Here is a 27,330-nt window from a genome sequence, read left to right on the forward strand (position 1 = left end):
GAACTCTGAGTCTTTAACTGTAAGATGCTTGCAGTGAAAAGATATGAGGACTCAGTGATTACACTAAGCCTCCATTTTACCTATGATTGAAGATGTGGGAGTGGAGAAGCCATTCTGAGGGGCAGTGACTTGTATTCTTATTTAGTCACACTAAGCTACTTGGTAGTAAATTACATTTAAGACACTAAAACTTTTGAGCTGTCCTCTGGAATTGAGTGCAATTTGTACCTGCCACAGTGCGGTTTTCCTTTAAATAGAAACGACTTTGGTTTGTGGGAAACAGTGTCCAAGTGCAAAAGAAAAGTACTTTCTGTAGAGATAAGGACAGATTTGGCCAAAAAAGCATCCTATTCTACTTGTGGGTTAATGAAACGTTGTAGTTGTAACAGATGCTGTGGAACTGTGAGTCTGAGTAGGACTCCCAGCTCTCCATCGCAGTGGTAGGTTCATATGCCATCTGCGATCCCTCTTCTTGGAACTGGCAAAGTGCTTAACTTTTTGTGTTTTTTTTTTTTGTTTTAACTATGAAGCCATTTTAGTGCACTTACTTTTACACTGTGAATAACACCTAAATTTAGGGAATCAACATTTAGTTAGAAAATAATACACAGTCAAAAAGCATTACTGAAATTCAGGGCATGTGCATCTTCTGCACAAGTCAAAAGCTGAGGTTTAGCTTGAGCTCGAGTGCCAAGAAACCAGCGTGCACCTGTCAAGGCCATAAGTTTGGAAAATTGCTGGCCTTTACTTTTGAGAAAGGTTTCTACACATTGATGCAGAAGAGTTTTACAGGTAGCATGTGTTCTCCTTAGTCTTACTGTATTTGTATGCATCAGCTATAGTGTTTTTTAATGTCTCAATGTAGCTTATTGTTGGGACTAATATTAAAAGGTTTGTTGTCTGAAAAATAGCTTTGCCAACAGAGATGCTAAAAAATTTTCAGTGGTAATGGGACCTTAGTGAACAAGAATTATACATACTTTGGCATTTAAATTTCTTGGACATGTAGTGATATAGACATCAGTTTGCTTGTGTTTGATCTGAGAATTAAAAGTGCCACATTTGAGAATACGGTAATCTTTCCTGTTGCATAACAGAACCTATTTCATTTTAATAGCAGAGTTATTTTTTTTTTTCAAACCACAGACATCACTGCTCTGAAATAGGTTTGGCTAAATTAGAAAGGTAAGGAAAATGTTCAGTGAAATATATAATGACCTGAAGCTGTGAACTGAACAGTTGAGCAATATGGAGTCAGTCACTTTGCTGAACTCAAATGTAATAAGGATTAAAATGCAAACAGGTCTATTTTTTCTCATACAAAAGAGTACAGTGTTGAAGCCTTAGTGGTGATAACTTTAACACAAATAGTGTAAACTCAGTGGGAACTAAGCACAGCTTATGTTACGTGTTTCTGAATTTGTTACATGTTGTTAATTTACACCTAAAAATACGAGTTCGGCCTAAACTTCATGGGAGCTACTGAAAATATTTTTACTGAACCACTAGTCATAATCTTGGTCTCCTTAATTTGGGGAATGCCATGACTTTGTTCTAGATGGGGTGCAGTTTCTGTTAATGTTTGAGCCTTTCTGTTGGCATTTACAATTTTACCATTTGTAAATACCAGCAGGCATTCATGGCATAAGAGGATGCTTTTTGAGTCCTTAAATGGGCTTTAGTAGACTTGCTGCTGTTGAAAATGATCCCTTTATATGGTTTCTAATTTGACCGTGCATATTAACTCTCAGTGAAATTGGCATGAGTGCAGCTCTGAGATCCAGTCTTTATTTCTGTGTAAACATTTTTTTTGGAAGAAGGAAGGGTTTTTTTAAAATCCAAATATGAAAATACTGGGATTTTTAAACCTGATGCCCGCTAGTAAAGATTGAATAAGGCTTATTACAAGAACTGCAAGGAAAGCATTGGAAACATCAATTTGCTGATACTGTAAAATGTAAATACGAATGATGCCTTTTTAAACATAGTATAGCAAGACAAATACCTATTCCAATATTATAGCCATTCCACTTTACAGAATGATGTTCTTATCTTTGACCGTGCTATCTCACTCTTAATTTAAAAAGCTTTTCATTTAAAATTCAATTTAAACTTTTACTTAAAGATGTAAGCCTGTGGAAATAAAAAATATTGCCATTTATTACATGGTCTTAAGATAAAATCTCTGACTAAAGGTGAATAAACAGTCAAATGCTTAACATGAAGAATACAAGAACAGAATGAATATTTTTTTTCAGAGAGGAAAAAGGCATTGGATATAGAAAAAGAACTCTGTTAAATGAAAAAGTTACTGTTTCACTTAATTACTTTTAGGTAAAATGCAAGCGGATAGATGCAAATTAATTGCTATAAAGTATTTTTGAGCAGAGGACTTGAACGCTGAACTTCCAGCCTGTTCAATAGGTGAAGAGATGACAGACTTAAAAAGTAGGGAGTTTACTAGAAGTTTTTTTGCTTCTTACAAGTAGCATTGCTACTGCTGAGACGTAAGAGAATAATCCTGGGCTTTGTTTTGCTCTTACTGAAGGACTGTTGTATATCTCATAAATAGCTCATAAAAAGAATGTATTGTTTTACACTGCAATTTCAGGTATACAGTGAAGTCCCAATAAAGATTTAGTGCCTTATTCTTTTATTAGTAAAAAAATGCCTAGGTTGTGCAATGATTTCTCTTATTCTTAGAATATTTTCTATTATTTTTAAACTAGGGGATCCCAGAAGTTTTGTGTTCCTGTAGTTACTCTTGTGTAGTTTAATGTGATGCTTGTCTTGTTGTTTGGAATTACTGTTGTTAACATTTGTGTGTTCAGAGAGCATGCACACATAATTTACTATTTTTCAAAAAGGTACAGATATTCTTGGGGCTTTATTGTTTCCTAGAAGATTCTTGAATGAACTCTGAACCTAAGAATATGGATATCACTGCCTTTTCATATTAACATGTAGAGTAAGTTAGTGAGAATGGCCTTCTCCTCTTGCTGCTAAAGTTCTTCCTGACAAATCCCGAAGTCAGTAATTTTAACCATCTTTTTGATTAACAGAACAAAGGAGAACAATCTCCTTCCAGCTATGTCCTGTTTTCTGCCTTACCTAGAATTAACACTATAAATGCTGCATAGCAAGTGGCTTCTGCAGTGAAGGGCATGCTTTGAATTGGTGTGAGGTTGATCACTTCATGTTGTGTGGTTTATCCCTATGATGTAGCTGTATCCATCAAACCTGGTGAAGGTTGCTTCCAGCTCATGTATTAGCATAGCATTCACATTTCTCTCCATCTTTGTGTATGTGTGATTGTGTGGTGTATTCTCTTCATTGGCCTTCAGTGCGTTTTTCAAAAGTGGACTAAGACCTTTGGGCTTGGCTACCGTTAGATGCTGCAGTCACTGTATCAGCCATTATGTCTGTTAGCTGGTGTGCAATTCTGTGTTCTGCAGTCCATTACAAAAAGGTTCAAATGTGTAAGTGAAGTACACATAAATTTTCAAGTTTATCAAATAGTAGTCTTCAGGTCACAGTTTAACAATTTAAATATGTTACAGTGTAATAGTTTTGACATCAGTTGAATTCACAACAGAAATTGCAAAGGAATCAGACTGATTTGGTTCATTTTTTAGAAAAAAAAGATAAACCAATAAACAAAAAACAGCAAACAAAACCCCCTATACAGACCTTTGTGACAGAATTTTCTAAGAATTGTAGAATAAAAAGAAATTTTCAAGCCAAAAAATCTATTACTGCCTCAATGAGTGTAAACCAAAAAACTGAACAAAAATATTTTTTTGTTGTTAATGGCAATACTGTTGGTTGGTATTTTATAATTCCTCCCCTATTGTCATATCCAAGGGACACAGCTAGAAAAGTTTGTTTTCCTGAGCTAACATGCCTTAATAAACAATATTATGTTCTTACTTAATGATGTCTTATCAAATGGCCTCAATGTCTTTAAAGCTGGCTTCAGTCGTGCTGGGGGATCTGGAGGAGCGACCAGGGAAATTCCAGGATTGCTTGACAGGGGCACCGTGTGGGATAGGAACTGCATAGGCAATGTCCTGGAAGAGGCCATGAACTGCTTTGCCGAGATGCAGAGGCAGACAGAGGAGAAATTTCGCTTGTGGATAGAAAAGCTAACCCATCTTGACACGGATGAAGAAAACAAGCAACAACTGGAGCCCAGGGAACCTAAAATTCAACTAGTTGGCCAAAGAATTCCCCCTACCACACAGTCAGGGGCTTTCATGCAGATGCCTGATAGCCAAGCACTTCCACAGCAGTCGTCTAATTCTTACACGCGCTATCAAAATGTTGATGCAACTCTAGAGTTCCCGGTGACTTTTAATAACAATTTTCCACCTATCTTTCCGGAGAATGGGAATATTGCAGAGCGTGACTTGAATCAGTCATAAACTTAAAAAAATCCAGTCTTTGCAATCTTGATGTTACTTTGACTTATGCTAAAACCAGAATTTGCTCTTCTCTTTGTATGTGTTTGTTTGTTTTTTTCTTTCTTTTGTGTGTTATTACCATAGTGTCATTTGTTGGCTTTTTTTTCCCCCCAAAATAGCCCACCCTAGGCTTTCATCACCAAGCTTGGGAAAATAGAATCCTTGTTTAGATAGCCCAAAATGAGTAGAGCTATGTTTGCTACAATAGGAACATTCAGAGTATTCATCCAAATGCTCTTTTTTGCATGTCAAAACATTTATATAAGACAGTAAGTTTTATATAAAAAGATGTGAAGCACCCTAGAGAGCCAGACTACAGTTCCATAACATTTCCTTAACTGTCTGTTTACTTCCAAGTTTTGCAACTTGAACACGTGGCACTAGTTTTTTTTTTTCTTCTTTTTAGGCAGATTTCAAAAGCTTTCCCCAAAGATACATCTATATATTAGAAATGTGCACAACAGATTTTTTTTCCTCCCATTTAGTAGTTCATTTTCTATCCAGAATTTTTATTACTATCACTGCTGTGTTGCACATGACATATTTACAGATGCAGCTGTTGAGTATCATGTGCACAAATGCACACATGTATATACATGTGCTTGGTTTGGTGAAAGTCATCTCCTATAATTTTAGGTGTCTAGTTTTCTGTTCTGTAGATGTCCTGAGTCAATGGTAAGAGATAAACCTACAGAGGACACCTCCTGGCAGTGTCTCCCTCTTTGTTATCTAAGCTTCCCTTATAAACAGTTTAGAAGAGATAACTTTTGGCTAAATTTAGATGAGATGAATCACACCCAACTGCATGTGCATGCATTACCTGTGCACACAAAGCACTGCTGCTTCCTTCTGTATATATGATCAAACCGCAACCTTCATGTTGTGATAGAGTCATGTGAGCCATAAGATAAGCAGCAGTTGCTGGTGTGAGTGAGCCTTGGCACAGGAATTTAAAGGAAGTGTTGGCAGCCAGATTAGTAATTGCCAAGGTAGTCTGAAGGTATAGGTTGCTAGTCTTGGTCAAACATCAAGAGCTTCTTCTGAACCACATTTAAATGCCACCAAAATAATTATTTACCTGTCATGGCGAATGCTAGAGCATTAATTTTATTCAAACAATAACTTGCTATTGTGTGGACTTTTTTTATACTGATAGTTATCCTAAATAGGCAAGCTTAAAACCGTGATGTTTAAAGTAGGATTAATTTAAACTATATATTAGACATTTCTATTTACTTACTATTACTGCTACACATGGGGATTTTTGGTCACTACTTAATTAGAGCCTTTCTTTATAGGAGGTAACTTAAGTGTGGCTACCAAAAAATTCTATTATCAGCTAGAACTTGCTAGAAGTTTCTAATGTGAATGAAATAGATATTGTAATAATAGAAACTACATAGATGTAATGAGTAAAGAGAACACTAAAGTTTTCCATTACTTCTGTTATTCTATGTTTTATAATGTAGCATAATTTATTTACTTCCATTTGGAAGTAACCACTGTACTTTCTGTAGGTCTGATATTTTCGTTGTCCTTCTCCCTCAAGTCCATGGGAGTTTTTCCATCAGCTTATATGGGGATTTGAATCAGACTTTTAACAGAAGCTCAATAAATGCTTTTTTTTACCAGTATAATACTACCACTGGTATTTTAACATTCTTGGCCTGGACATTTTTTTAAAGTATGTGATGTCTTCATTAAAAGAAAGATTGGGGTGTAGGGGGAGAAAAAATAGGTTAGAGAAGTATCTTATTTTCAGAGTAACTCTTTGAAAGTCTATGCAGGAGAGAATTTTTGAGTACTGGAATAAATTCTTTACAGATCGCCTTCATGCATAATTTTGATACAGAGATTTTGATACGAACTTGTAAGAAAACTCCCTTATCTGACATTGTGTGCATTTAACTATAGGTAAAAGTTCAGTGAGTCATTTTATGTTTGTTTGCAGTTTAATAAACTTGTCCTCGTCTGCTTAAAACTTAAAATATTTCAGGGAAGATTATTTGCTGACATAAAAATCAGCCTCTTTTGGTCCTCATAGATTTTATATATATATATATACACACACACACACACCCCCCCCATTATGATAAGAACAGCATATTATAAAGCATGACAACTTTAGAAGCCTTCCCATGCATGAAGAAGCAGCTTTTAGCAGTGACTGATTTCTTTTTGTATGTAAGAGTCATTCAACTTGGTATGTCTCTAAGCATGCCCTTAAGATTTTTTTATAAAATAGTATGTATGGATCAGTTAGATATTTCAAAACAAATTATGTGAGGAGATCAATTGAACTTGTTTATCTCTCAGACAGAAATGGACATTTATATACTGATCTCACAAAATGGAAGATAACTTTATTAGAGATGCAGTCAGTGAAAATTCTTTTTAATGTTTTGGTTAGGTAATTTATTTAAAACAAACAAAACCTGACAAAACACCAGAACCAAGCAAACAACACAAAAAAAACCCAACTCCTAAATACTGGAATAAAGGGGAAAAAAATTTCACAGAATTTCAGAAGCATTCAGGTTGGAAAAGACACTCAGGATCACCAAGTCAAACTGATACCCCTACTCTACAAGGTTCACCCTAAACCGTATCCCCAAGAGCCATATCCAAATGACTTTTAAACATCCAGGGCTGGTGACTCAGCTACCTCCCTGGGCTGCCCATTCCAATGCCTGATCGTTCTTGCTGTGAATTTTTTTTTTTTCCCCTAATGTCCAGTCTAAACCTACCCAGTTGCAGCTTAAGGCCATTCCATCTTCTTCTGTCACTAATTACCTGTGAGAGGAGACTAGCACCAATCTCTCCACAATGTCCTTTCGGGTAGCTGTAGACAGCAATGAGATGTCCCCTCAGCCTCTTTCTCAAACTGGTTGCTAAAGGCAAAAAGTAAAAATTGCCAAGTGTGTTACCCATTTGTTAATTGTAGTTTTTTCAATGCAGGCAGCTAGGAATGTGAAAGAGCAAGCAGAGCATTATAGCAGAAGAGAATACAGCCTTCAAAGCTGTACTCTTCTAAGGATAAAAGCATTCCAGGGCACCCTTAAGACTGAGGAAATAGTTCATATGAAATATAATTTTAACTTTATTGTCCTCCATAAAATCTACCTAGTGTTAAGAATACCAGTGCAAGACCAGTGATTGTAAATGGTAAATATTATTTTGGTTTGCTCACTTCAAACCTGGAGCCAGGTCTTCAGCTGTCATAAATAATCTCGTTTGAAATTAAGAGTGTGTGTCAGTTCACTCAGTTGAGTATTTAGACCATTAGCTCTTTTTCCACATGAAGTATGTTTTGCCTTGTAGAACCTGAGAGAGAACTCCCAACTTTCTGCTGTTCAGGTATAGTGTAACCTACCTGGTGAAGGATTTGCCAGGCTGTCCAGTGGAAGAGGAGCATCTCTCTTCTTGCTTTATATTGTGAATTTAAAAGATGCAGAGCACTGGAGAAGCCAACCTTTAGATAGCTATGCCAGTGATGGGTCTGGATTTTAAATGTGTGGGACAGCCTTGACATTTCTTTGAGAAAACAAATTCTTAATACATAACTTCAGATTTATTTATTTTTCTCTTGGAAATATTTTTGCTATATTATAGGGCTGTAGTTAATTTTTTCATGGTTTCCATCAAATGGTCTCATTTTCAAAGGGCTTTGACTAGAAACTTTCAGGGAGTTAAAATTTTTTCAGCTGAAATTTTAACAAAAATTTTAATCTTACCCATTCCATATTTCGTTATAGCAGTCTGGTCTTACTTAAGACTGTCCTAAGATTACTGGAAGGAAACTCTTCTTACTTACCAACGCAGAGTTACATTTTGAATGTATATTTATATTATCATCCCAACAAATATCTTCAAAACCACCACATTTACAAGTAGAGGAGAAATCAGTGTGAGATTTGCATGGATGTGGAGACTCAGAGATGATAGTGCAGAATTTCTCTAGTTGCTCTAGGTTTTATGCTTTAAAATGGAGCAAAGAAACATGCTAGAGAATTATACTCAGATTAAATGCATTGCTGGTATAGACTGATGTCATTCCAGGAAGGATGGTGCCATCTGGCTTATTTGGGTTTCTATAGTGCCATTTTTAGTATTGAATTATGTATTTTCAATGTGGCAGTCTTTCTGCATGGGAGTAATTAAACACGGGTATGACCACAGAGTCAGGATTTAGTGGCAGGTGAAACACAGATACTTTGTTAGCGTTTTTTTCTGGGTTTTTGTTTGTTTTGTACAAGTGCAAAAGAAGAATTTCTTCATATGAAAGCCCAATATCAATGTCAGAATGACAGTTCAGTAAAAGAGAAATTGAGGGATCTGTTCCTAGAATTGAACCCTGTGTAGGAGTCCTTGGATGTCCAGTGACTTGAGTGTGCAGTGTTTCTTGCCGGCTTTGCGGCATGTTCTTTCCCAGGCATTTGTGCCACTTCCCTCCTTCGAATGAAGTTTAAGGAAGGTCTGTAGAAAATTACACCCTTCACACATCATTTTTTTCTGAGAACCTGGGTTTTAATTTGTAAGGTTCTCTACAAGCTATCTAAATTTCCAGGTTTTATTTAGGAAAGAGAAAAACAAACAGGTAATACACAATACAAAACATTAAAGTAAAGGGAATGAAACTATTATTTCTATTGCAAAAAGAATACTGATCTGGATAAAAAAAGGTTAAAAAAAAAAGCCTTTCAGATATACTGCTCTTCAATGCAATTTTTAACAAAATGATTCAGCCAGAAATACACATCTCTATTTTTTTAAGTTCACAGTGTATTTTAATGTTTTTTGCAGGATCATTAGATTATTTTACCTGAGCTGCTAGAGTTAAGACTGGAGGACCAATCTTAACTTTGATGATACAGGATTATACTTGGCAGTTATTTTACAAATTGAAGTGTATTTATTATGACTGATTTCTGTTGTTAATGCATTTTTGTCTCTTCTTTTGTCCATATACTGTCAGTATTTTTTTATCAGTGTTTCAGAAGCATTTAGAAAATCAATCCTAGCCCTATTAGAACTAGTTGAAAATTTCTACTAATTTCAGTGGGACTAGCATTTCACCTTATTAAAAAATGAACTTATTCTGCAGTCTTTGGTCAAAAAAATCCTTTTTCTGTCTTGAAGTGAGTGTTTGTCTGATGAGTCTGCTTAAATAAGGCCAACTAAATAAGATGTTTTTAAATAATCAAGCCTGCACTATGACCACTGCAGTTACATTTGGAAGCATTAGAAAAATGTGTTGTGTAATTTGTACTGTAGAAGCTAAAATATTCAGGCTGATTGATAGAGATGGACAGTACTTTGCAAAAGATAAAGCTAGAAACTGGACTTTCTCACAAATTTTATTAGTCTTACAGTGTTAGATCAGCAAAATGAAGGCACATGGAAAATAGGCTTATTAAGTTAGAAGTGATTTCAAGTGCTCTGTTAAGTCTCAGAGACTGATTGAGCAGGGGATTTAGTCTGGATCATTAAAAGTTTTGTAGCAAGGCTTGATCAGCTTTCCAGGGAAGGCGCAGTTTGTATTTATAAAGTATGGTGTTTTCTGGATGGGTGTATGCTTGCCTGCCTTTTCTTAATGCAAGCTTTATTTACATGGGGATTTTTTAACTGTTGTAGCTGTAAGGTGTCATGATTTCCAAAACCCTCCTGATAAAGTTTGGCAAGTTCAAACTGGGGATCTGGCTAATATATCTTTTGCCATAATTAATGAATGAATCATTAGGTGGCATCAGAAAAAAAATAAATCTAGTGCAGGCCACTTCCTGATTTATTCAATACACAGCCATGCTCCATGTGCCTTTACTTAACACACAATGGAAAAGACTTTATTGTGTCTTTATAAGTAATTTGGTAAAACTGTTATTTTCCATCTAATCCTGAATATTGATCAGCAAGACTTGAATTTCCAAGATCTCCTTTGATGTGATATATTAAAAAATATCTAGTCTGAGTACAGATACTAATTTGATCATGTTTTGATTTTATTTTCTTGTTTTGAGAAGCAAAACCCAAACAAAAACACCAAGGGAAAAAAAATACATGGAAGCTTTAGTGTGTAAAATGAAGGAAAATGTGACGAAAGTTAATTAATCAATAACTTTTTGTTCACTTTATGATTTTAGAGAGAATGTTGTTACACTACTATTGTTTTTCTGTTGTATTTACAATGTATTATTCTTTGCATCACCCTGTAAATTTTTAAATGTAACTACTGTAACCTGGAATAAATAAATGAATAAAAATAGTAATGAAGTGTTTCATGTTGCTAAACAACATAAAAAAGCACAGATCATCTGCCCCCTGCTCCAGGAATTGTTGCAGGGTTCAGCTAGTTTATGCCATTTGAGCTGTGCACATTTAGGAAGCTACAGCTCCAGATTGTGTTTTTGAATAATGCCAGGCTTGTATTGTTTACCTGGAACAAAGAGACTAGCATCAGTCTGTAGTCTCGTATATGAAGCCTGCCTTTTTTGATCAAATTTACTGGTGTGTCTACTGCAAAAGTCACTATTTTGGCAAGTCACTTAAGATGATTCTTCTAGGGTTTTGTGCACGGTATTACTGATTTGATTACTGTAGTGGTCATCTGAACTTAGAATTTACATAGGTATGAAAGATCATTATATGTTTTGCTTAATCTTAAAGCAAATGGAGTTATGCCTTGAATTCGTCAAGTATAAATGAGGGCATTGTTTTTTATCATGTTAAAATGTCTCAATATTCGCTTTTGTATATAAAAATAAATGCAATTTAGTTTTGAGTACTGAGATTGAGACAAAGCAGTGCCTCCTTGCAGAGTCAACGTGCAAAGACAAGGCTGGAAGAAACCTTGCCATCTTGGGCTTGGGGTTACCTAGGTGGCTTCGTGTGTTGCCTTTCTATTTCTTTGCATATGTCATGAGTGCATTCCTAAACACTATTTTTAAATAATTTGCCAGTTAAAAATAGCTTAGTAATTTGAGGGGAATATTTTCAGCAAAGGTGGCCCCTCTCCTTGTTAGCTTTGAGCAAGCTGCGAATCTCTGCTTGCCTCAATTTCTCCCATAGGCAAAAGAAGGTTATTAACCACTTGGGAGATCTTTGAGATCCATTAATGGAAAGCTTTTTTTAAGAATGAAGTGCTGTAATTATTGCTATTACTATTGTACATGTTCTGTGTTTTAAAGCTTAGGGTGATACACCTAAATAAGGCTTCATATGTCATTGCTCACATTGCACCTCTAAAGGGTGTTTCAGACCCCCAAAATTAGGCTTTTAATTTTGAAATAATTTCAGTTGGGATAGTTCTCTGGAGATTTTTTTTTTCCTTTATTTGTAGAGAAAAAAAAACTGTAACAAAGTTTAAATCCCATCTCTAAGGCAGGAATTCACTTTAGCAGTGTAGAAGTTAGTTAGGTATGCCTTGTCTGCAAAGCTTCTCTAACCTCTTTCTATTTAATGGGGAGGGAAGATGATGATGATGATGATGATGATGATGACAATTAGGCTGCAGTTTCCAGGCTGATACTGCCTGATTCTGAAGTTCTCTCTCTGGCTGCAGTGGGAGGGCATTTAAGTGATGAGCGTGGCACTACCAGCCTGAATTGAAGAAATCTGAAGAGAAATTATGACTTAAAAGGACTAAATTCCCCATTCAGGTTACGCTAGCTATTATCTTTGGTTTCCTGTGATAAAAGTACTACTGTGCATTGGTACACAGCTGTGGCAGCACAAAAGTATGGTGCTTCCTAGAGATTTGCTGCTTTTAACCTACAAACCTACAGTTTTACAGTTGATTCCTTGTTTTTGTTTGTGCTGCCATTATATAATAACCTGTGGCACTAGGAGTGTGGAATTTGCAGTGCTGCTTACACCACTGCATATTGAGAAGTGGCTCTGAAGAGCAAGAGAGTGGCTAGCAGATGAATTATGGAATTGTCTTAAGTTTCAGGCTTCAAATGAAAGCATGGGTATTTTGTGTATGTGTCTTCTGATTCTGTTGCTCTGAGCAGAATTCATATTGATGAGATATATCATTGGGACAATTGGACACTTGGAAATGTTGCCCCCTTTATGACCTCTGTCTCTGATTTCTTTAAAACAAACAACCCAGACCCTCCCCGGCCCCAAAAAAACCAAAACAGTCTTTCCCTCCCGGATTAATACTAAATGTCAACAGCTATGTTTTGCCGCTGGTACGTGCTAAATTTTCAGCCTTTCTTAAGCATTAGAAATTAGTTAAAGTTTATCACCAGGCAAAAATGTAAATCTTACATTGGCTTCTCAAAAGATGCAAATTTTCTTAAACAGACTGTTTAAATTACTGACCAGGCAACCTCCTAATTTTGCTACATTAAATTCTGATTCTGGCACGGTTTGTTTTGGTGCCTGTTTTTCTCTCTGTTGAAATCCTGTTGTAGTCAGTAATTAATATGAGTGACTTTCTTATAAAGAAATGATGTTAATATTTTTATCTTTTTAATCTGAAAGCATTCTTTAAACTTATTTCCTAGCTGAAGTCAATTGTCTTTATTTCTTGGTACCACCCATTCACTTTGCATCACCATCACCAGATGATTACATAGTTGGCTAGAGAAATATTATTTATTTCTGAATTTAACCCTTCTGTCCTGATCTTGTAGCACTGAAAAAGAAACTGGCTTTTGAGTTAAGGGCTTTTAGAGGATTTTTTTAAAGCTTTTGCTGCAACTTTCATTTTCTTGTTGTCTGCAACTTATTTTTTTATATACTTACTGGGTTTTTGTTGTTGTTTGGGGTTTTTTGTGTGTTATTTTTGGATGGATTGGGTTTTTGTTTGTTTTTCTTCCAACACCTGTAGACATTTATCGTCTTAATTCTTGTTTTATACATGCCAGGAATCCTTGGATTTGGTTTAGCATCATCACTATTTCCTCATTGGTCATTTACTGCTGATTGGTATGGATATTACTCATGTCAGGGGTCTCTCATTTACAAATCTTACCCTGAAAGGCATGGCTAAGGAAGGCAAAAAATTATCTCTGTTATGATTGCTTAGTAAATAGGCAGCTTGTTTGTTCCAGATTGTTAAATTGGTGGCTATTGCACTGACAAATATAATTAACAGTACATAAATTCTATTGAAAATATTTTTGTCTGTTTGATGTATACTAAATTTAAGCTAAGTTATAAGGTGTGCTGTTTGGAAGTGTGGAAGATACAAGAGTGGAGCTACAGATAACAAGTTTATGCTTGTATTTTCTACTGATGAAGACTTTCACACAAGTTATTTCTATGGGTAGGTGATAAGAATATCACTCTGCATGTATATACATTTATTATACATTTTTGCATGATTATACATGTAGGAGTGGTACAATTTTGACTTGAGACTATTGGTGCCTTTTGTCCAAATAAAATTTTACTTGTGTAGACGTGTCTACCTAAAATAAAATCTTGCTTCTGCTTTTGGAGATCTTAGTAAGAAGTGAGAGAAACAAAGACCTGAAAGAACAGTACATAGTTCCTGAAATTTTAGTTAACATGTTGAAAAAAATGGTCATATAGTCAATATTGTACTTGACCCTCGTATCTTCTGCACTCAACTCTTTATTTTTATAGATCGCATTATATATGTTCACGCTGAACTCTGATGATGAGACTGACAGAAAGAGAACAGGATGATTCAGTCCACTCATAACTTCTGCATGTAGCTTAATTATCAGCCTTCACAAATAATTAACTAAACGTCAGCCAGCTTAATTTTGAATGATGCATTCCATTATTTTGTAATTGCTTTTTAAAAAGATAAAGATTGCCTTTCAGTTAATTACCAAGATATGTTTTCCAGTCGTAATCATCAGCGTTTCATGTTGTGAATAGTTTGGTCTTTAACTGCCCATTTATTTTTGTCGGGTCTGGTTCAAGTTTGTAATATAATTTTTTTTTTATGAAGTTGTTGGTTTGGAGGCAGCTCTGATAAGCAATGTTTTGTAAATTTCTTCATGTCATGTTGCAAAACTGATCTTGCAAAGCACGACTTAAGCAATATGGTCACTTTTTAAGGAAGGATGTCGCTAATCACAGAATAGGTGTTTTTTAAAATAGAGAGTTTAATTGTGTTCCAGAGACCAAGTTACATAACAAAATTTAAAAAATACTCACTCTAAAAATCTTAGTAGAAACATCTTGTCAGAGAACGAAGCTTGAAACTTTAAAGTTCACCATGGTCTTTCTGTCTTCAGTAGGCACTTAAGATTCCTAAAATAAACCATTCTTTCCTGATTTTTTTTTTCATTTTATTCATTATGGCTTTAAATTATTTCTTTAGTAAGTTCGTAATTCTGAAGGTCCTATCTTCCTAAACATTTTATTAGTTTATATTTATTTTATATTATCCCATACAGATTGCAACCACTACATACCACACCCACCAAGAAAATGTCCTCCAGACACTCAACTGCTAAAAAATTCCTTGGACTTAAGAAACTGCAACAGCAAAGCAGCTGAGCTTTGGCCAGCCTGATTTTCTATTTCATACTCATTTCTGTTGATGAAGTCATCCCAAAAAGTTTTGATTCCACCATCAGGGAAGTGGGAGCTCCAACCATTTTAATCCACTCTGAGTCAGTAAGCAGTATCTGAGAGAAGGCATTTGATTTCAAATATGCATCCTTTCAGAATTACGATATTTGTTTAGTCTTTGCTTCCACATTGCATCTTGTCTTGAATTCAACTTTTTGCTGAGCCTCTTCTGTTTCTACCATGCTTTTCAATTACAAGTGGTTTTCATTCCTCACAAGAAAATAGTCCATCCTATTAAAAAAGACCAAAAATAGGTTTTTGTTATTCCTCAAGAACAGATTTCAGAATCATGTAAGCAGTTTTATCTTCCCTTTTCACATTGGTGTCAAATAATGGATATGATCATTATTGAATTAAAAGCATGTTTATCACTGCACATTGTAGCTTTGTTTCATGTTATTCTTAATCCTAAAAAAACAACACCAAAACACATTGCCATTTTTAAAATGTCCACTGTCTATGACAGGTAAATATTATGAAAGGAAAGTTGCCTAATGGTAAATGTATTGTTATTGGATCAGTTATATCAAAAGTTAGTTCTATTCAACCAACCCTAAAGTAATGTAAGCTGTCACTTGAGTTTTGTAAAATTCTCTACAGAAATATCTGTCTTGCCAAATTTAATGTCCTGTAACTTGCTAATTTTTATTTTAAAATGAAGGTATTACCCTTTCAAGATTGTAAATGTGACATTGTCAGATATGGAGGTGTTTATGTATTAGCATAAAAGATAATACACATAGAGCCGATCCATTGATAAATGTGGTTTTCTTACATTTGTGTCTTCTGTGTATGCAAAGCTTAAAATGTCTCTGTAACCACAAGCTATGTTAATTAACTGAAGTTTAATAATTCATACGATTTGTAGGTGTTTAAGAGCTTCATGTAGGAGGTAGCATTAATCCTTAAACAAATTATTTGTACTTCTAAAGTTTTCTTTCGCCGTATGCTGACTTCTAATCTGTGTTGCTTTGCTCTCCTTCTGCAGATGGACCCCCAGTTGTAGCTCATTATGATATATCAGACACAAATTCAGACCCAGAAGTGGTAAATGTGGACAATCTGTTGGCGGCTGCAGTAGTTCAAGAGCACAGTAATTCTGTAGGAAATCAAGACTCGACATCTACCTGGAGAACCAGAGGGCTGCTAGATAAACTGAATGCTGATGCAGGTTTGTCTAATTTCCCTCTTCTGATACTTGTTTACAACTTTCTGAAGTGTTTCTTCTTTTTTTTTTTTTTTACTGTTAGTATATTTGTAGTTTATGTAACTTTAAAAGCTCCTTTTGTGGACTTTGCAGTAAATCAGAATAGGTGCTTATTAACAAAGTCTGACATTTATTCCAAAACACAACTTATAAAAATTGACAAAGATTCCTGCAATGTATTCTTTGACACTAATTTTCTTAATTATTTTTACTCCTTACTTTCCCTCACATTGCTTTCTGGAACCTAGGTCTAGGCACGGGGTGGGGGTGGTGTTGTTTTATTGTTATGAAATGAAAGTGACCTAAACTTGTTACTGAATGGTTGCTTATGGTGACCCATGCCACAGTCATCATAATCTCATTTAAATATTGTAATTGTCTGTCTATATCTTTCTCTGTCTCTTTTCTTTATCTGTATTTATCTAAAATACAAGCATTAATTATTCTTGTATTCCATCTGCATTTCTAACATAAGCTAGAAGACTGAACATGAGGTAAAGATGAAGGGTGAAAACACGCTGATAAGTCGATTTAGTATCAAGGAACAGCAAATAAATTTCCTTCAGAAAAGAAAGAGCAAAGATACTGTGGAAGAATTTAGAGAAGTTTATGCAGCTCATACAAGTTATTCACCCTCAATAAGTGCTTGCAGTTGTTCGCTAATGAAGAGCAACATAAAATGCTACTGTGTTTTCAACACACAGCATATTTCCAGTTGACTTAATCCCATAACTTTCTATGCCAACAAACTACCTTCCTCTCTACTAATTTTTTAATAGACATGCTAAGTTTCTTAGGTACATAAGACCTGGAGCTTTGCAAGCAGTGGTGCTTTATGGCAGTTTTTTGTTTCATTCTGTGTTGTCCGAACAAAAGCCTGCCAAAGTGAACCTACGTCTGCAGTGTCCTGGTGGCTCTGAGATACTTTTCAATGTCTAGAAGTAGTAGCATGTGGCTGCTGTTGAAAGAACTCTTCTATTATTATAAGGCACATTAATCTATTTCTTTAATATGAAAATCTCTCCTGCATTGTTTGCACTGTGGTCTATGGCTGGATGTTGTTCCAGCCTGTTTGAAACTAGCCAGTGTTTTCCAAGCTCACTGGTTTTGTTTGCATGGTGACGCCTGACCAGTAGTTTGCTATTTGAATCCTAACAAAGCTATGTGAATACTAACAAGTACACTCCATAGTTAAGTAATTTATTAAATTATTAGAACAGCTGAAATTAATGCTGCTGTATAGCACTAATGGATTGGTAGTTCAAAGGAGTGTAAGGAAATGTAATGCTTCTTACCAAGCTTTATTCCCCTTTCCACTTGTGAGTACAGTGCTGCAGTGTGGGTTGACATTTGTATTTCCCTCCATTTTCAAAGAAGAGGTTGCCAAGTAAAAGAAAACTAGAAAACTTCAAGATAATACTTTGTGCCAAACCCTGTGAGAACATGTCCAAACAAATGTGCTCGTGGTCTGCAGCCAGTGTCTGAAAAGATTGGTCTCTTTTTCTTTCTGTGTACACCATGCTCCAAAGCCCAATATTCTTGTCACACTTTTGACTGTGAATTCCATAGGATCCTGGAGTTTCAATTGGAAAAGACCTCTAAGATCAAGTCCAACTAGTCAGTACTGGCCTTTTCTTACCATGTCCAGGATTGTGTATTTGAACAGCAGAATTTTCTAAACTTCTGTCTTGATCCCAAAATTAATCTTCAGCCAGTATCTAGTTCAACAGATATTAAATGATGTGGGGGAAAAAAAACAAATTAACCTTTATCTAAGTGAAAATCTTATTAGGAAAAACTATCACACCTGTGTACATGAGCAAATATTATGGACTGTTTTGCAAGCCCTGATGTTGTAGGGAAGACAAAACATCTCCTTTGGGCATCATCCTAATGCTCAAAGAAATTAACAGTGCAGACATGTTATTAGGCATGTAATGTATATGACCAGAGGCTGTAAATCTATTTGCATGCTGTAGTTCTGATTTACATTCGACTACTGTTGCAACATTTACTCTGCTAATCATGATTTCTCTTCTGCTAATTAACCTTTTTGTTACCTGAACTTAAAGCTATGGAAATACACTGTTCTTTTGAGGTTCTCTTTTACATATCTGGTCCTTCTTTTGTGGGCTATTTAAGAACTGGTCTGCTTTGCCCTAGAGTTCTATACCATTCTATATGATGACCAAGGATCATGCTGCTGTTCAGCTGGTTATGCTGTAGCCACAGTGACATTCAGGAGCAGGGCAATGTGAGGCACTGGGGCAGTGAACACAGAGACCTCCCAGTTTGCATTGCCAGCATATGAATCAAAGCCTCTGAGCACTTCCATTTCATGTTTCATAATATACCTACACCCCATTTTGGGGCTTTCTGACAGTCAGTGATTTTTGCTAAGAAGCATTCAGCTGTACTGTAATGCTAGGAAGAGTCTGCCTGGGAAGAAACAAGGCCAGCAGATCAAGAAGGGTGATTCTGCCACTTTACTCTGATTAAGACCTGGAATACTGCATTCAGCTCTTATACTCTCAACACAAGAAGGTTATGGACCTGATGATGTGGGTCCAGAGAAGGGGCATAAAAATGATCCAGGGGTTGGAAGGCTGGCAACTGGGGTTATTCAGCCCGGAGAAGAGAAGATTCTGGGGACATCTAAGAACGGCTTTCCAGTACCTGAAGGAGGCCTATAAGGTCTGGAAAGGGACTGTTTGCAAAGGCACGAGGGGCAATGGTTTGAAATTAGTGAAAAGTAGATCTAGGCTGGATATTAGGAACAAGCTCTTTACCATGAGAGTAGTGGAACACTGGAACAGATTACTCAAGGAGGTAGTTGGGGCCCCATCCTTGATGATATTTAAGGTCAGCCTTGACATGGCTCTGGGCAGCCTAATCTAATAGAGCATGTCACTCCTCACTGTAGGAGCATTGGATGAGATGACTTTTGGAGGTCCCTTCCAACCCAAACCATTCTGTGAGTCTATAATTTATTTTATCTTCAGCTGAAAAATCTCTTTTTTTTTTTAACTGGAAAGTTGCAAACTCCTCTTTCAGGTACATGACAGCTCACAAGTTTCCTTTCCTTGCTAACCCTGGTCAGAAAGGGTCTTTCTTTGCTTTTGTAAAAACTGAACATACATAGTGGTCTCTGCAAACATTAGAATAACTACATAAGGTTTATCTAAGTGAAATCATATTAGGATACACGGTTACATCTGTGTACATCATGTCCTTGAGGCAGTAATTAGGTTTTGTTCACATTTGCATAACACCATCACCAGAGCTACTAGATAAATGCAAGAGTGATTGTGTAGCAGGTGATGTATTGGAAGCTGGATGACTTGATCTAATAAAAATTTCCAGTCTCAGTGTTTTAGTCTGTTTTGATTTTGGTGTTTTGATTTGTTTGTTTGTGTGTGTGTGGTTTTTTTGTTGTTGTTGTGTGGTGGGTTTTATGTGGTTTGGTTTTTTTTTTTTGTTAGCTTAAGAAAATGCCTTTTTCAGATAGTTTCTGAGTTGTGTAAGCTGTTAAATATGGGCTGTATTTTCATTTTCCCCATCTGAAGGTCATTTGGATCCAGGCTTCATTGCAAGTGACAAAACCTCTTCTGGTAATGCCCAGATCACTGAAGAAATTAGTATCACCTCTTCTGATAGTGAAGTAGAGATTGTTGGAGTTCAGGAACATGCCAGGTATTATATTTTTTCTTGCTTTAATATTTTAAAAATGTTATCAGAATACATGTATTGCTAAAATAATAAATTATAAATGGACTTTGTGCAGCAAACTTTGCACTTTTTTCCTTATTCTTCTGATCACAGTGATCTCAGAATGTGTTTTTCTTTTAGAATGTTACCAACATGGCAAGTATTAGAATTAACCTTTGATTTGATATAAAACATTAACAGGATATAAGTGCACACTATGAAAGTAACAAATACTGAGACACCAAAATGGCATATGCCAGGAATTCAGATTTTAAGGGCGTAGTGTGAATATGAAAATACATACAAAAATATTTGTGTGGGTCTTGCTTCCTTTCAAAATAGTCTTACTTTTAATATTTCAATCAAATTTCACTGTATTTAGTGAATCCGTAGCTGTAAAAATGCTATCAGCTTTTCAATGGCTAATGTGATAAGATAGTCCCTTTATGTTGAAAAAGCCTTTTGAATATTGGTTTTATTTCAAGATACCAAAAACTTAAAACCTCCAAAGTAGATGAATGTTAAGGAAGCCAGATGTTTTCTTCACACTCAAATAAAATGCTGACTAGCTGTGCTTCAGCTGTTCTCAGTAGATATTCTTCAATATTATTCTTCATCTTTGTGATCTTTCCATGGCTTAAGGTATTATGAAGCAGTTTACTAAGACTGACATTTTCATGTAGCATAGCATGTTAATTTGGTGGAATAAAAGCAAGTTAAAGCAATATACAGAGTAGCCTTTTCAAAAACTAGTCTGCTGCTTGGTGGATGCTTGGAAGCACAAAAAGGAGTGTGAAGGACAAGGAACAGAATGGTCCCTCATTCACCACTCCTTTCTTTAGGAAAGGAATAAGGAGGATGTACAAGACCAAATTTTCCAGACAGGAAACTGTACAGATGGTGCAGACACAGTCCAGAGCTGTTGGATATGGAAAAAAGGAAATTGAAGGAAGTAGGGGAGTTTTAGTCTTCATTTTTACAATAGTTAAAAGTGCTTCCAAGACTAACTCTTTTGAAAGATAATAATTTCTTAGAAAATAGTTCTCCTGGCTATTTGTCCAGCAGGCCCATGCCTTGGAGGATCTTTGTCCTAATGATGAGCAGTGTGGACTTGTCCTTCCATACTAATTATTCTAAATCTGTTCAGCACTACATACACACAACCCTTCTGCGTGAGGTACCCTGTGCAAAAGCTTGACCTACTGCTTGCATGTATAATATTTGCCATGTATAACAGCAGAATTAAGCAAATGCTCAGCTTCTGTTTAAAATCAGTTTCAGTAGACATGGACTTAAATAACTTCATCAAAGACAGACATAAAGCATGCATTTGTGGTATCCTTTGTTTGTGTAGCCGTCTCCCATCTCCCAAAGGCTAGTTCTAGCCAGCCCTGCTGAATAATCACACATTTGAAGTTCTTTGACTCCAATTTAGAATTTGATTTCTCTTCCAGGTCTAGGCTTGCAGTTATGAAGTATTGATGGGCTTCTGACAGGGTTGTCATTTGGAAAAGGTTTAGGATTTTAATCAGTGTTTTTTGCATGCTTAGTTAGTACGATGTTTAGATTCAGCTCTTTTGCCCATATGCTTTTTATCGTGCTTCATATCCTATGTCATTGTTGGACTTGTCGTGAGTTGTGACACCCTAGAGCTTGTCCATTGATCATAGTTTTTCAGGTTGATCATTGGTGATGTTTCACGTCATTGGAATATTACTTGGCATCTCCTTAGGACACTAAGTCATATTTTTCAGTTTGCTTACTTTTTCTTCAATAGACTTTTTTATGATGCGTGTATATGAAACAGTCTTCCTCGTTTGGTTGGTTGGGATTTCTCTGTGCTTTTTTATTGCCTTTAATTGGTGTCTTTCCTTAACTACAGACTGGAAAGCATGTTCTCTAAGCTAGTGTTTGACTGAATGTTTTCCTACTGGCTGCTTGTGTGATTTGATTAAGGATAAACACTTTATTTTTGTTAGGCACCATTTCTGAGAGACAATTTATAGCTTGCTTTTTGTCATCTTCAGGGAGGAAAGTTTGTATTAGCTTTGCATAAGCATTGAGAACTGTTCTGCATCAGGATTATGTACCACAGTTCCTGAGACACCAAACATTGCTACTTAATTTGCTTGGGTTACAAGCTTTTCTTGTCAGTTATACTGAAATATTTCTTCTTAAAAGAAAGCTTAAAAAGAATTATTCGCCTACATTTGTTAGACTTCCAGTACCATGTTACTAATTCTTTGTGGATATATAGTTGAAATACATATTTTTTTAAGGCTGAAGAAATAATAAAATCTTGTTTGGATTATCACATGCAAAACTCAGTTGTGTTTCTGAGAAGGAAATTAGACATTGATATTCAGAGAAGTTAGAGCTTGGAGAAGGAGATTTTTCATTCTATTTCCTGAAACACAATCAAGAGAGATGAGGAATAACTTAGGCAGTTCTGAAGAAAAAAGATGCACTACTTTAAATCAAAATGAAGCAAAACAAAACAAAAAAGTGTATGTCAAGGATATTTGACCAGTACAGAAAACTTGAGTTCCTAAAATACAGTACACTTGTCCTCAAGAAGAAACACAAAAACACTACCCCAGCAGCCAAACATTTCTGCTGTGCGGGAGACCAGAGAGACACGAGCTTATACCAATATGATACATACATAGAAGGTCAATCCGTTTATTGAAGCTAAGAGTGGTACTTGTATAGTGGATTCAGTACATATGTATGTAATCTTAATAGGCTCTGCTACAGAAACATTTCGCTTGTTCCCAGGGCTGACCTGCCTGCCTCCCTTCAAGGACTCGCACAGCTCAGCTACAGATAGCAGCTAACTTCTCTGCTAGCTTCCCCAAGGCCACCTGCCTGCAGCTGTGCTTCTTATCAGAGTGACCTTAACCTTACCCTGCCTATTCTCCTTATTTCTCAGACTGTTCAGTTCTGCTCAATTCTGTTCAATCCCCAGCACATTTCCTACTTATTTATGCAGCCAGGAGCATCAACAGCCACCACCAGTGCTTAAAAGAGCAAAACCAATGTTTGGAGCACAGGGTATAAAGTTGTACTGGCACTTGTTTAAGATTTATAGCTGGGAATGGAGTGATCATCTTAAAGACACTGGTAAATACTTGTCATCACTTCATCTTGTAATAAAATCAATCTGTCCTTTTTTTGGTTAGTTGTTTTTTTTTGTTTGGTTGGTTTGTTCTAATTATTATTAGCTTGTACTTCAATTTTCACATATGAGTTATGAATATAAGAGGTAAAACTACTAAAAATAGGTGCAAATAACTAGGTAACCTCACTTCAGCAAAGTACTTGAGTGTGTGCTTAGTTTTAATCGTATGATTTGTTCTGTTGAAGTGGGGCTGTACTGTTACAAGTGAGCATTTCCCAGCATGTTTATAATGTTTAGTTAAGGTCAAGAAAAATCAAAGCTAATGGCTGTAATAGTGTAATTAGAAGATCTCTCCTGTAATTATTGTAATGAAGATGCCATTATGTCCTTACTTTAACATAGTTTTTATTTCATGTAGGAAGATATCTTTTCTGTTTTTCTCATCAAGCCTCGGTTAAAATTTTTCTAAACCTCTAACATTGCTAGCAAGAAACTGTGTTTCGAATTACCATAGAATCACCCGGGTTGGAAAAGACCTCCAAAGGTGATCGAGTCCAGCCCACATGCAGTGAACAGGGACATCCTCCACTAGATCAGGTTGCCCAGAGTCCCATCAAGCCTCACCTTGAATATCTCCAGGGATGGGGCCTCAACCACCTCTCTGGGCAACTTGTTCCAGTGCTTAACTACCCTCATTGTAAGAACATTTTCTTAAGATCCAATCTAAATCTGCTCTTCTCTAATTTAAAACCAGTGCCCCTCCTGGTACTATGCATGATGGGACAGACTTCTTTAAGGTCCTTGGAATCCATGGTTGTGTGCATTAAAAGCCACACATTTTACACCCACAGTTCTTAAAAATAATTTAATCCTCAACATCACTTCCAAGTTTTAATGAAACTTCAATCTTAGCTTTTGTATTGAGTATTTAAGGTGTCAATAGATTCTACAAACGGAAAATCCGTGAGGGCATTTTGGAGGGGAATGTGTTAACAAGATGCCTAAGTGATAAGACACTGCAATGAAGAATGTCATGCCTGAATTTGATAGTGGTTTAATCCTTTGTGGTTTTTTGCCCTGCTACAGGTGTGCTCATCCCAGGGGAGGTGTGATTCAGAGTGTGTCTTCCTGGAAGCATGGCTCAGGCTCACAATACATTAACACGCAGCAAATACAATCATGGACAGCAGTGACTCCCCAGCAGAATTGGTCTTCACCCCCAGAAGTAGTAGACCTCACTCTGGATGAGGATACCAGACGCAAATACCTACTGTAACACAGCATCGCTGTGTTTCTGTCCCCACCCCTTCTCCCTTTTGTGGCACAGAAGCTCACTGCTAAAACTTCGGCTTTAGAAGCTCTCTTCCTGGCATTATGAAACTCAAACTCATGAAGTTTTTCAGTTCCATAAGAATGTAGTATAATTTCAATATCATTTAGAATGGCTTTGCCTTCTCAAAGGGGGATTCCTCCCAGAATGAAAAGCTAATAGCACCAAATTTAAAATACATTTACAGTTACTAATGTGTGTGTGTGTTTATCTGAAGAAATAACTGTGTGCAAACTTATGTGCACCTCCAACTTCAGAACGTTTTTAATTTATCAGTATATTGAGTTTGTTAGTAGAAGTTAGTGTTTTGCTGTGTGAGCATCAGTAGTTTTTAGAAATGCTGTGTCCTTGCTGATTTCAGTGGAATTGGGGTTATTCAACACTTCTGAAAACTGGGCCAAGAGTATTTATACAGAAGCTGGTTTGGTTGTATTACCAGCAGGAGGACTGTCCTTAATACAAATGGCCCGTAACATATGCACTGAACAGCTTTTAATTAAAGAATTTTTATTTTCAATATAATTTATAGTTTACACTTTTTTTTTTCAGTGCTGAGTCTTCTGTCTATTTGACTACTGTGTTTCACTGATTGTTTCCTACAGCTTGTTACAGTTTAAAGTAGTAGTAGTAGTAGTGACTTGGTAGCAGCTGATTATAGCAAAAGCACAAGAAAAAGTAATAAAAAGGTCCAGTGTCCCTCTTCCTTTTAAGTAGAGATGAACTTTTTTTTAGCTATATCTTGCCTGGAGTAAAGGGGAGAAAAACATTTTGCTCATAATCCTTGTCCCATCTGTTCTTTATTTTGCTTCACTGACTGTGTGAAAAAAAAACCACAAAACCCAAACAACAAAAAAAACAACCACTTTGCAAAGCCCCGGTCTGACAAAGCAGCTGTGTCGTGGTTAGCTCAAGCAGCTCACTGAAACTCCTGTGGCCATTCAAGTGCTTAAGACTGTCCTAAAAGATGCTGCAAGATCATAACTTACTGTTGTGAAGTTTTTGTTTTTCTTTTTATGATTTTTTTTTAATTAGATCTGTACCATTTCACTGGCTTTGGGTTATGTCTCTTACCCTAGTTTTTGAAATGTTTTGGAGTATGATCCAGGAAATACTTCCTACCAGAATATTTACCAAAATCAGTGGAACTACTTACTTTAGTGGGCTGTAGTTTCTGTAGTGTATCAAAAAATTCCTGCCCCATATCTATCATTTTGAGCCTTTCTCAAGGCAAAAACCAAAGATTAGAATTTAACAGGATGATACTCACTTTAAATGTCTGTTGTGCAATTAAAATGTTCTTTTGTATTGAAAATGTTTCTAGTGGAAATTTTGTACAGCTCTATCATCAGATATTTTTTGCCACTGAAGACCAAACTGGGTGTAATCAGGATATACGAGTTCTGTTTTCTTTTTTTGTTGGCTTGTTTCTAAATTTGTTTGGCTTCTAAGAATTTTGTCTATGGGCAAAGAGAATAAAGAAAGTTACCTATGTTATCACATAAAGGAAAAGAAACCTAGCAGTGGTGGTGTAGTAGGTAGCAAACATAATTTTCTACAGTAATCAGAAAGGTTATGACTGCATTTTAAAGAACAACTAGGTAGGGGATATTCCAGTTTCAAGCTTCACAATTCCAGCTTCCAGCTTTCAAAAATGTTGAACATAACTGTATTGCATGGCCATGTGTGGTGCTTCTAGTGACTGATTTCATTCTCTGGGTGGAAGCAGGGGAGTGGTGTATGGATGGAGCCTGTTCCCACTCAGCAAGGAAAAGCCCTGTGTTGTTGGGGCACTACGTCACTAGTGGTTATTGATCTCTTCTTATACTTTTCATCATGCAACTCAACTATTGTTTTAGTGGACTGGGACACATGGTGTAAAGGTAACTTTGGAGTAGTGATTTAGCACAGCTGCTTTTTCCTGTTTCACAGAGTCTTTCAAAGATACGGTTTTCAGAAAGCTGCAGGGACCCGTTTGTAGTCCTTCCATGAAAAATACAAACTAAGTTGTTTTTCAGTTTGTATGTGATGTGACTTCCATGTATATATAAAAATGACTATGTCCTAACCAAACTTCCTGCAATTGTGCACTGTGTTTGTTTAAACAATTCATCTATTGTAGTCCAATGCAGGTTTTCTTTTATGTAAAACACTACATATTTTCTCTTACTCTTAACAAAGTTTAAAGGGTAGTGATACGAAAACAGTAATCACTGGATAACTAGGAAATGGGTTTGGTTTATTTTTCTCTCTTTTTTGTTCTTTTTCTTCTTTTTCCTTGTCTTATTTTTCTTTTCCTTGTCGTTTTCTTTCTTCTTAATTTTCTTTTTCTTTTTTTTTCATTCCCTCTCTCCCTCCCTGTCTATCCCTCCTTCCCTCTCTCCCTCCCTCTCTCTCTCCCTCCCTCCCTCGCTCTCTCCGTCCCCCCCTCCCTCATTCCCCCCTCCCTCTTTCCCTCTCTATTTCCTTTTTCCTGAGCAAAAGGTGCCTAGACAGTTTTGCTCTTCTCAGCAAGAAAGAGAAATGTTAGCCATTGTATGGTCAAGAACTAATGCACCTGGGGCCTGATCTGGAAGCCACTTGAGTTGGTGTTGGGCTTTCCATCAACTTCACTGTGCATTGGCTAGAGCCCTTCATGGTTTAGCAGTTCCTGAATTGCTGGAGTGTGAACTTAGAATCTTCTGTAGTGAAGACAAATCATTACTTAGATTATAAATGTTTAAAACATGCAACTAGCTACAAAATTTGATTCTTTGCAACACTCATTATTTAGTTCTCATTTTCCATCTAGTATTTAATGGTCTTTGGAGAAAAAATAATAATAAAAGAGTGTTATATATATAAAAATATATTTTTGGTGCAAGATGAGACCTTCTGTTTTTTGAAACAAGTCTGTAGCATAAAGGTTAAACTATTTTAAGATTAAATAAAATAGAGTGTATTA

General features: G+C 36.2%; 1 protein-coding gene across 3 annotated transcripts in view; it reads left to right on the top strand.

Annotated features, from left to right (window-relative positions):
• Positions 1-25,701, top strand: part of ARK2N (arkadia (RNF111) N-terminal like PKA signaling regulator 2N) — a 43,515-nt gene extending 17,814 nt beyond the window's left edge. For 2 of the 3 annotated variants that reach the window (XM_064176665.1, XM_064176666.1), the window contains exons 3-5: positions 16,012-16,194; positions 19,797-19,923; positions 24,146-25,701. In XM_064176665.1, coding sequence (XP_064032735.1) covers positions 16,012-16,194; positions 19,797-19,923; positions 24,146-24,335 — 500 coding nt within the window. In that variant the 3' untranslated portion in view covers positions 24,336-25,701. Of the gene's footprint in view, positions 1-3,969; positions 4,583-16,011; positions 16,195-19,796; positions 19,924-24,145 lie in introns of those variants that run through there. The other variant, XM_064176667.1, reaches the window with a different exon arrangement.
• Positions 25,702-27,330: the final 1,629 nt, after the last annotated feature.

Source organism: Pogoniulus pusillus, chromosome Z, assembly GCF_015220805.1.
Source record: "Pogoniulus pusillus isolate bPogPus1 chromosome Z, bPogPus1.pri, whole genome shotgun sequence".
Taxonomy (NCBI): Eukaryota; Metazoa; Chordata; class Aves; order Piciformes; family Lybiidae; genus Pogoniulus; species Pogoniulus pusillus.